Source organism: Etheostoma cragini, chromosome 1, assembly GCF_013103735.1.
Source record: "Etheostoma cragini isolate CJK2018 chromosome 1, CSU_Ecrag_1.0, whole genome shotgun sequence".
Lineage (NCBI taxonomy): Eukaryota > Metazoa > Chordata > Actinopteri > Perciformes > Percidae > Etheostoma > Etheostoma cragini.
The window spans coordinates 7,059,691-7,070,488 of NC_048407.1; the positions used below are offsets into that span (position 1 = coordinate 7,059,691).

The 10,798-nt window shown below is 40.4% G+C and overlaps 1 protein-coding gene across 1 annotated transcript in view; it reads left to right on the top strand.

The window, feature by feature from the left end:
- Positions 1-281: 281 nt before the first annotated feature.
- The window catches only part of shcbp1 (SHC SH2-domain binding protein 1), a 43,455-nt gene continuing 32,938 nt past the window's right edge, over positions 282-10,798 (top strand). The window contains exons 1-3 of the mRNA XM_034874983.1: positions 282-647; positions 5,551-5,736; positions 5,850-5,965. Coding sequence (XP_034730874.1) covers positions 485-647; positions 5,551-5,736; positions 5,850-5,965 — 465 coding nt within the window. The 5' untranslated portion in view covers positions 282-484. The remainder of the gene's footprint in view (positions 648-5,550; positions 5,737-5,849; positions 5,966-10,798) is intronic.

Consider the following 10,798-nt stretch of genomic DNA (forward strand, 5'->3'; position numbering starts at 1 on the left):
GCCATTTCCCCTGTTGCCATGGTAATGTTATGAAGTGACGCAATTGCACAACAAGAAAAACACATTCCTTTTTTCCTTAAACCGCAGTTGTTCCAAGTGCCCGCAATTTCATCCCATAAATATCCCAGATATTCTATTGATTTTTTAAAGAAAATGTGCCGCATAATCAAGGATTTTTGCAACAAATCTTGCGCATGCGCAGAACTGATCGTGTAGGCAGGACGGATCGTGTACCGACAGATGGCTCTCTTTTTCGATTGGCTCACAGGCGGTTTGGTATTTGGGGGCGTGATATCCTGCTGTTGTACGTTTTTTGATTGGCCGCAGCTCTTTAGACCGGGAATATTTTGAAAGTAACTGGGTGTGTGCAGATACGTTTCTGTGTATTTGCCCAACCGACACAACTTCGTAGCTCTACGTTCAGTAGCCGTTTAAGTCTGCATATTTACTTGGCGAAGTATTTAGTGGTTAGTTTTAATTCTCCATGGAGCAAGAAGGACGGGAAAACCCGTCTGCAGGAACGAGAAAAACTAGGGACGAGACGACAGACCTCATGGTGGTTAATTTGGAGTCCTACGTCAAAGTTGAACTCGACATGGAAAAGGAAAGAATTGAAGTGGGGCAGAATGTGCCCGCTATAACTCAAGGTCCGTGTCATGTTGAATCTTATTCATTTCACTCAAGTGTTACTGTAATTTAGCCAGTGTTACTAGTTAGCCTAGATAATCTTACAGTAAATAGCTTTGCTGTTGTGAAGAATTCCGGTGTTATGTGCCTTCTGGTTTTTCCACCTACTGGTTTCCGAGGCTGTCCAGATGCCGTGTAAACCTCAACGGCTACCCACGTCGATAGATTCGCTACAAATTCATAAACATTTTACTGGCCTTTGCATGTCGCACCTCAATATAAAATGTACTGAACTAAACAGAATATCTGAGCACGACACTACAATAACATTTACAGCGGGAAAATTGTGTTTTAAAATAAATTACGATGATCCGTGTCGCGCTGGGTTCGAACCTTCTTCGGCAAAAAAATAACGGCACAAGAGTCCTTGGCACTGTCTACTACACCATCACATCATTCACGTTTTTCACTTAAAAAAACTTTGCTTTGAGAACGGGAATTACAATTTAACAGCGCAAACTGAAACAACTTGTTACCGTGATTTAGGCTTAACATTATAATTAAACATACGCTATTACCTCCTGCTACATCTCCCCGCTATCCATGTGCAAGGACGTGTAATAAATTACACCAGACAGCACACGGTTTGAGAAACAATCGGTCTAAAACAACTGGTTACCTTGGGCTGGAGACGCGTGATCTCGAGCCTTTCAAACAGCTACAACAACACGTTTGTTGGATTTATGGGAAGAAGCAATATTTCTATTGACGTGCCTCAAATGCATACATCTACGTTTCTAATAGCTTACAACGTTATGTTTAAGACGGAAGATACGCATTTGAAACCTCTACAATACAAAGTTATGTTCAAGAAATGTTAATAGTTTGTGCCCAACCTTTTGAATTGTTGGTGTTGTAGGCCTAGTATAGGCTATATTATGTCACCTACGCATCCAGATATCAGCAAATCCGTTTTTAAAGTGGTGTAAGACAAAAGGTGAACGTTTAACACATTTGTCTTATGAGTGGTCCCGATACTTCACAGAGACAGAACCTTTACGTTCAAGTAACGTTCTGACAAAAAAGCAAACACAATGAAGTAAGATTCCAATGTTTCTTTATTGTCAAGGAGGTTGGCAAAACTGCAAAACAGAATCCATAGAAATGCAGGAAGTTTGTTTGTAACGACAGTAGCAACATAACCTGTCCTTTCCTGTATGCTTTCCCATTTATTTGAATAGGAACATAGCCCATTTGAAGCACTTTCATATAAAGACTTCTAATTGTTGTATGTGCAAAACATAGAAAGTCCTAAGACTAAGTGGGCAGAGAAAAGCACCCCTTACACAAAAGGGCAAATAAAGAATCCAAGAAACGTGTTGTTGTAGCTGTTTGAGAGCCTCGAGATCATGCGTCTCCAGCCCAAGGTAACCAGTTGTTTTAGACAGATTTGTAAAATGTTTATGAATTTGTAGCGTATCTGTCGACGTGGGTAGCCGTTGAGGTTTACACGGCATCTGGACAGCCTCGGAAACCAGTAGGTGGAAAATCCAGAAGGCACATAACACCGGTTCAAACCAGCGTTCACTTTAGTAAGTTAGGCCAGGCCCAGTTGCCTGATGTAACTTTAACCCTCCTGTTGTCGTCGGGTGAAATTAGACCCCTTTAAAAAAAAAAAAAAAAATCTATATCTGAAATATGGGTTTCTTTTTAACCAAATTAGCACAAAAAATGTATTGGAATCCATACAACGCTCTTTGAAAATACAATTGATCACTTTTATTCCTGACTAGGTTAAACTCATCTGACGTTCCTCTGATCTTAACTTTTAATCAAAATACTTGATCATTTCTGCTTTTTTAACTCATATTTGGTATAATTCTATTTAAATGAGGGCTATTGACCATGAATTCCGAACTAGTGGTAGTAAGGTGATGTAAGTGAAAACAAAACAAAAAAAACTGAAAAAGTGACAAAAATGTCAAATCTTTGTCTGTTTTTGACCCAGGAGTACAACGCAAGGGTTACATTTAAACGTAATAGTGTTTGGCTCGGTTAGCATTTTAACAATGTTTTCTGCATTAACGTGAAAATAGCAGTCACAATTTGTGCCTCAACCCAACGCTGGTAAGTAACGTTAACTAACGTTACATGATACAACACATAACGTTAAGTTATTTCCCACAGTTTCATCCACCCTATAACACCATGCTCGTTCGAGATGAGCTTCGCCTCACCTGTGAAGTGGACGAGAACAGGCGGCAGCAGCCGGGGCGATGACAAAAATCTGCTGTAAAGTTGGACAGTTTCTTGCAACATTCAGGCTGAACATAAAGTGATATAAACTCTATGGTCCGATTCAGATTTCATAAAATGTTTTCAGACCTATATATCAGCTTGCGACTGTCTACTGTTGCTGATTTTAATTAAAAGATACTGTAGATATGGCGTAATCTGAATTGATCCGTAGCAGGTGTTTTTTGTAAAAACAGGCTAACGATTGTGTTATAACCAAGCGACTTGCTGTTGCATAGTTGACAAATCAATGTATTGTCAGGAGAAGCACGCAGACAGGCTTAATTACTAATGTTAACTAGCGTTTTAGTTAGTAATACTTAGCCTGTGCTTATGTTGTATCCTTACATATACCTACAATCTCTCTGCAAGATTTAGAGTGATTGAGATTTCTCTTGGCACAGCTACCAGAAGACGTACAGGTAGGTAGTCAGACAGGTTGCTTGCTTCACAGCTACGTCGTAAAGCTCAGTTGGAGGTTGCGCAGTAACGCTCAGCCATCACCTTTACATTAGTAAAGATGCGTCATGTGTAATTTAACATGATTTTGCTTTAGAGTATTGATCCCAGAAGTTTGAATCCTTGACTTTCTATCTTTCCTACTTTGCTCACGTTTATAAAAACGAGAGCCCGGATGATGAATCTGTGCGCACAGTTTATTAAACCGAGAGCACGGATTATGAATCAATCTTATTGGAAAAACCTTATGTTGGGTCTTTAAAATGATTTTAAAGACAAGAACAGTGTTTGTTGCTTTCTGCGGAGCTAGCAAGGATGAGCTGTCACAGACCGTGGTAAAGTTGGTTTTATATTGGAAGGTCAAACAGATTTTTCGACGTGTCTAATAGCCAACGTCCTAAGGCTGCACAATCAATCTAATTTAATCACGATTTGGGCTTCACACAAACAAATTTGCATGATCGAGTGTTTTTTATTTTAGTTTTTTTAAATGCGTCATTTCTTAGAACATTCAGTTTTATTTTTTTTTTTTGCAAAGCCAATCTACCGCTCCATAAACCACTGTCTGATCATGAGCCAGTCAATTGTTCCCTGCACTGCGTAGCTTAGTTTCTAGATGTAGACAGTCACAGAGGACAGAGTAACGGGAGGAAAATTCAACAGATAGCAGTCGGTTATACGTCGGTCTCGAGGCTTACTAGTAAATGCAACATTTTGTTCAGTCCGTGTTGTTTTTCAGACAACAGCAGTGACCAGTGCTAGGTAGTGTCTATTAGCTCACAGGGCTCTAGGGCGCGAGTAATATTTTTCCTCTTGGATGCACCGGTGCACCTAATGTCCTCTCATCAGCTGCAATGTTGTTTACATTGATAGGGTTTAATTTTGCGTTACATGACCCATTTCTGCTGAAAAGCCGTGCCTTTGTTGGATCTCTCCTCTACTTTCTCTTCTTACTCTGCGCAGCCCTGCCGCACAGCGGGTCCGCTCCACACTTCTGACATTTGTCTACAGTTTTGTTATTAACACAGCTGTACATTGATAAGCAGGAGAGGCAAACCTGTATTTGTAACAGTGTTTTCGCTGGTAACTCTGCTATCGCGGCCACCACACCGAGTTATTAACAGAAGGTATTGAATGCAACAAACTTCTGTTCGTAGAGTAATAGCGTGTGAGACAGAGCCTGCTGAACCTGCAAGAGATGTGACCCATGGCCAGAATATCATAGTTCATAAAAATGCAGCGCAGTGACGATACAGACACGGCGTGTGTAACTTCGCTTACCCGCCATTTGACCCGTGCTGTATCCGTTCATAATTAGTCAGCCATTGCTCTGAGTATTGTCCATTGCACTCCCCCTCTCTCTCTTTTAATCAGGTATTGTTGAAAACAAGTGAAGGAGCTTTCCCAGAGATACATTAAAAAAAATCCTACACTATTTATTTTAGATAGCTAATTTTTATTTACATGTGTTGCAGCTGTATGTCTATACATACAACGTCAACATAAGAAGAATGTAGAATGATATGGATGTGATATTATAAGCAGTTATAATAAGCCTATGGGAAAATACAATATGTTTTGGTTAAAATCAACAAATCGGGATAATTAATCGTGACCACAATATTGATCAAAAATAATCGTGATTATCATTTTGGCCATAATCGTGCAGCCCTACAACTTCGAATATAAAACTAACTTTAACACGGTCCCCCCAGATTCTCTGAAAGTGAAGTTAGTTTCCCCAGGTGAAGTTTAAACAGACGTTTACTTGTGATAATGGTGTAATGTCAGTATTGCACAGTTTCCTCTAGATTTTTTTTCAACAGGCTTATTTGCTTATAAGCTACCTACTATTACCTTGAAACCATCCAGGGGGTGGGGAAGTTTGAGGGTGGTGGGCAAGTCATGTAATCTGTCCCAACACCATGTACCACCGACTTCCTGCGGCAAGGCTAATCTGTAGCATTTTTCACTCGAAAGCAATCAGCTATGTAAACGGAGTCACTGTAGCATCTTAGGATAACATAACTTCCAAAAAGTACATTCTTTTTAGATTCACAAAATACCCAAATGGGTAAATGTGTCAATTATTGGCATGATAAAGTTAGCTTGGTCAGTTGATTCAGATTGCAACACAACATTTAGCAATGCATACATTTTTCTCAACAGCTCTGTTTCAGAATGAAGAGGAGGATGAAGATAGTGGTACAGACCATTTTAACTCTGAAAAGTCAGGGACTGGGCTGCAAAGATGTGAGCGCCATGGAACTGAAAATTCATGTCTTCCTGACACCTTCCAGACTAGCCACCTGCTGTTCTATGAGAGATTCAAGGCATACCAGGACTACATGCTCGGTGACTACAGACAGTCTTTAAAATTCAGACTTAAGTATAATATCAATCATTCTGAGACATTCCTGATTTTGGTTCTTGTACTAATGTGTACATTTGTATGTATTTGTGTGTAGGAGACTGTAAGCCATCTGAGGTAAAGGCCTTCACAGCAGACTACCTGGAGAAGGTGGTGGAACCTTGTGATTGGTTGGCTTTGTGGTCCACCAACGTCTTTGATGTCCTGTTGGAGGTTAGACCAATTTTCAGACATGTTTCTGTTAATTTTTTAAATGCTGTGTTTCCGCTTTAATTGTGAATTTTGCACTGCAAGCGATGTGAGTCTCTGTGGGTATGTTACATGTCAGTGTTAACAGCAGAACAGTTGAATTGTTCTTGTATAGCATAAAAGGACTACAACTGCATTTTGTTGTATGACTATTAAGGGACCTTATACAGTTCGGCCGATATATGATCGGCTGGACGGAGATGGCAGCTTGAGACGTAGTTCCTAGCTTGGCCGTCATGATTATGGCCAAAATTATAATCATGATTATTGTGATCAATATTGAGAATTTGATTAATCATCACGATTATTTATTGATTTTTAACCATATCAAATGGTATTGTCACATAAAGCAGTTGCTAAATAGGCTATTTAAACTGCTTTCACATCCACACTGTGCATCCATATTGTGTTAGAGATCTTTTACTAGTCCAGGACTAAAAATTGTATATGTATTTTTTTGGCTGAATGGCGATACACAATATATAATTATTATTATTATCATTATTATTATTATTATTATTATTATTATTATTATCAATTTATTTTAATTATTTTTTTAACAAAGTGGTCTAAATGTTCAGTTTTAGGTCAAAAACACTTTTTACAAGCTCTTTTATTAAAACAGATTGGGATTACAATTAAATGCAAAAACAGGGTTTCATTCCAGATTGAAAACATACAGCTGCAGTTTGCATGAAAATTATCATAATAATAGCATGTGAGAGTAATATTACTCTACGAACTGAAGTTGGTTGCATTCAGTAACTTCTTCTTTCTTTTCTGCTGTGGCTGCCGCAATAGCTGAGTTACTAGCGGAAACACTGGTACAAATACAGATTTGCCTCTCATACTTAACAATCTACAGCTGTGTTAATAACAATTAAAACGGAAGACAAATGTCAGTAGTGTGGACCGTTGCTGTGTCTGTCCATGTTGCTGGGAGCCGTGTGTGAGTAAATGGGGGAAGGAGTTACTCTATCTTCCGAGACATCTACGTCTAGAAACTAATATGCAGGGTGCAGCTAACAACTCTGAATGGCACATGATCAGACAGTGGTTTATGGAGCAGTAGATTTTCTTTGCAAAAAATCTGGAGCGTTCTATGAACAAAAGGTAGCATTTAAAATAGTGCTCAATCACGCAAATTTGACCGTGGGAAGCCCAAATTGTGTTTGTAATTTAAAATTTGATTAATTGTGCAGCACTAACTGTATGCTCAATATAGTTACTTGAGGAGGAATGGCAAAGGCAATGCACAACGCAACAATACTGACGATATTGCAAAAGCAGTGCTGGAGAAACAGGAAAGCTACCTTGAGCCCCGCTTTTCTCAGATTCAGTCACAGATTCAACAGGTGGACGTGACAACGATAACAAGCTAACTACTATCTATCTCTAACTAATAGATTCCATTATTATTTCTTCTTCTAAGGCAGTGGTTCTCAACTTGCGCGGGGGTGCGCGGACTCTCTCCCGGGGGGGCGCGAGTAGACTACAGGATGGGAGGGGAAAAAAACTGTGCTCAACCACGAGAGCTGCCGTGAGCCCCTCTCCCGTCCAAAAGCACTCACAGTCAGTAGTAGCCTCGCGCAGCAGGCACAGCCTGCAGTCAGAGCAGAGAGAAGACACACACCCTTCCGCGTACAGGCTAGGGTGACCAGACGTCCCCGGTTTCTGGGGACAGTCCCCGTAAATGTCCCCGGTTTTCACTGTGACTGACAGACCCAAAATTGGAATGAAAGAAAGGAAAATACTGACAAAACGTAGCCGATGGTCGCACCCTACGCCCGCAGGCTGAAGGCAGCCAGAGCCAGCGGTGCTTAGAGATGTTTTAGAAGCCGTGTTTTACGATGCTAAAATCACTGATTATTTACATTGAGTCTGGTGGGTGTAGTGAACGCAATTTCGCGGACTTTTAAGTTTTAAAAAGGATCTTAATCTTCAACAGAAAGGTCCTTAGAAATCCTTTCCATAATATTGTCAGACACTTAGAATATTAATGTGAGTCTGTTAGCAGGAAAACAAGCACTTTTATGAACGTAAATACAAGCTGGACAATTATCCTATTTACTCACGCTGCAGCTTGTTTCCCTGCTTGCGATTGCAGCGATCTCGTTTAATACTGAATCAATGTCAAAGGAAAATATGTCCTCAGTAGTTTTCACTGTATCTGATTCTCAAGGAGCTGTTGCAGAAACAAGCCTTAAACAATAAAGCAAAAGCTGTCAGTAGTTCAGTAAACATTACAACATTATGAAATATTGAGACTTTCTATCTTGAAATATTAAGACTTTCAATCTTGAAATATTAGGACTATTAGGACATTCTATTTTGAAATATTAAGACTTTCTATCTTGAAATATTAGGACTTTTTATCTTGAAGTATTAGGATTTTTTTCTTGAAATATTAGGACTTTCTATCTTGAAACATTCCCCTCTGAGGTGAGGTCGAGTGGAGTAGGAAGCAGCAGGAGCAGGGGTGGGTCTAGGATCAGACCTTGGGGGGGGCTCAGCCCCTAAGGAGAACAGCTCTAGGTCTTGTATCCCCGTTTTAAGTTTTACAAATATAAAAACATTACTTATCTTGGAGGTTAATAGGCTTCTGAGCTGAAAATGTCCCCGGATTTTCAGCGTCTGAGCACCTGTCAGCAATGAGAAAACAATTTGCGACGTACTTTAGAGGATTATCGATCTTTTGAGTGGGTTCGAGATCCGTTTGTGTTACGAGCTATCAATTGATATGCAGGAACAGCTTATTGAGCTGAGGAGTGACAGTTGACTGATGAAACTCTTTAGCTCCTGCCCTCTTTCGTCATTCTGGGCATCATTGATGCAGGAATACGCTGAACTCTGTGACGTCGCCTTGAAGATTCTCCTTCCTTTTGCGTCAACATATTTGTGTGAGGCAGGATTCTCAAAAATGACTGCAATCAAAACTTAATACCGTAATCGTGCACAAGTCGAGGATGATTTGAGGCTATGTTTATCAAACATTGAGCCAAGAATTGAGGATCTTTGCAAGGCAACGCAGGCTCAGGTCTCACATTAATATCACCAACCTGCAAGCTTCTTTAAAAAATGCAGATGATGCCTGCTATTAGACCTAGTGATAATAACAATAATAAAGCATAAATTAATATCAGAGGTCTGGTGCCAATTCCCAATTATAGCAATAGCCTAGTTATGATAATAGGCCTATGATGATGATGATGATAATAATAATAATAATAATAAAAACAATAAAGCATGTAACCTCATATAAATATATAGCAATAGCCTAGTAATGATGATAGGCCTAGTACTACTCATAACAATGCTAATAATACTAATAATAATAATAATACTAATAATAATTAAAGCTGCAAGCAGCGATGGAGGGCCCTCGCTAACCCGCGCCAGTCGGGGTTACTGGCGGACGCTTCTCCTTGCAACCGCGCATTTGCGCGTCACTCACACGCTGAAAATCGTCGCCAATGAAAAGGGAACTCCCCGCTGAGTTCATTGATACCTCACACAAGCCTATACGTCATAGAGGTCATTATCTGTGAAGGGGGGCGTGGCTGCATCATATGGGGGCGGGTCAAACATCAACAATGAAAAAGGAACTCTCTGCTGAGTTCATTGATACCTCACACAAGCCTATGCGCCATACAGGTAATTATCTGTGAAATGGGGCGTGGCCGCATCATATGGGGGCGGGTCAAACATCACAAATGAAAAAGGAACTCTCTGCGGAGTTCATTGATACCTCACATAAGCCTATTCGTCATACAGATCATTATCTGTGAAAGGGGGCGTGGCGCATCATAAGGGGGCGGGTCAAACATCACCAATAAAAAAGGAAGTCTCGGCTGAGTTCATCGATACTTCACACAAGACTGTACCTATAACGGTTCAAATGTTATGACGGTGGGCGTGGCCTGAGTGACTGGGCGTGGTCATAATATAGGGGCTGCCTCAGTATCACATGTAGACCGCACATTCTAAGTTTCATGTAAATCGGATGATGTTTGTCATATGAGGCTTATTTCCTGTTGCCAGGTGGTGGCGCTATCTCCAAAAGTCCATATTGGCCTGTAGGTGTCCTCAGGCCGGGACTCTTGGTGTTTGTGGGAAATTTCAAGCAGATACCACAACGTACACTGTAGTTACAGCCACTTAATTCTTCATTGCTAAACACTCAAAATGGCCACCATGCCACGCCCACACCGTATGACGAAAAGTTTTTCTTTTAATAACTTTTCATCTTCAACATCTTAAGATGACAAAGACCAAGTTTGAAGTTGATCGGATGAAATCTCTAGGAGGAGTTCGTTACAGTATAGCACCTTGTCTTTTAGGCCTACTTCCTGTTGCCACTAGGGGGCGCTATGACTTTGAGCGAATTTCGGCATGTAGATGTCGTCAGGGGCGGACTCTGATGAATCCTAAAAAAATTTAAGCAGATTGGACAAAGTACACTGTAGTTACAGCCACTTTCTCAGTGATCAATAAACACTCAAAATGGCCGCCATGCCACGCCCACACCGTTTGACGAAATGTTTTTCTTTTAATAACTTTTCATCTTCAACATCTTAAGATGACTCAAACTGAATTTGAAGTCGATCTGATGAAATCTCTAGGAGGAGTTCGTTAAAGTATACCAACTTGTCTTTTAGAAATACTTCCTATTGCCACTAGGGGGCGCTATGACTTTGCCGCCTGTCGGCGCTCGGGCCCTAATAATAATAATAATAATAATAACTAGAACTGCACGCAGTTTCAACGGGGTCCAAGCCTCCCCTCGCCAGTCGTCCC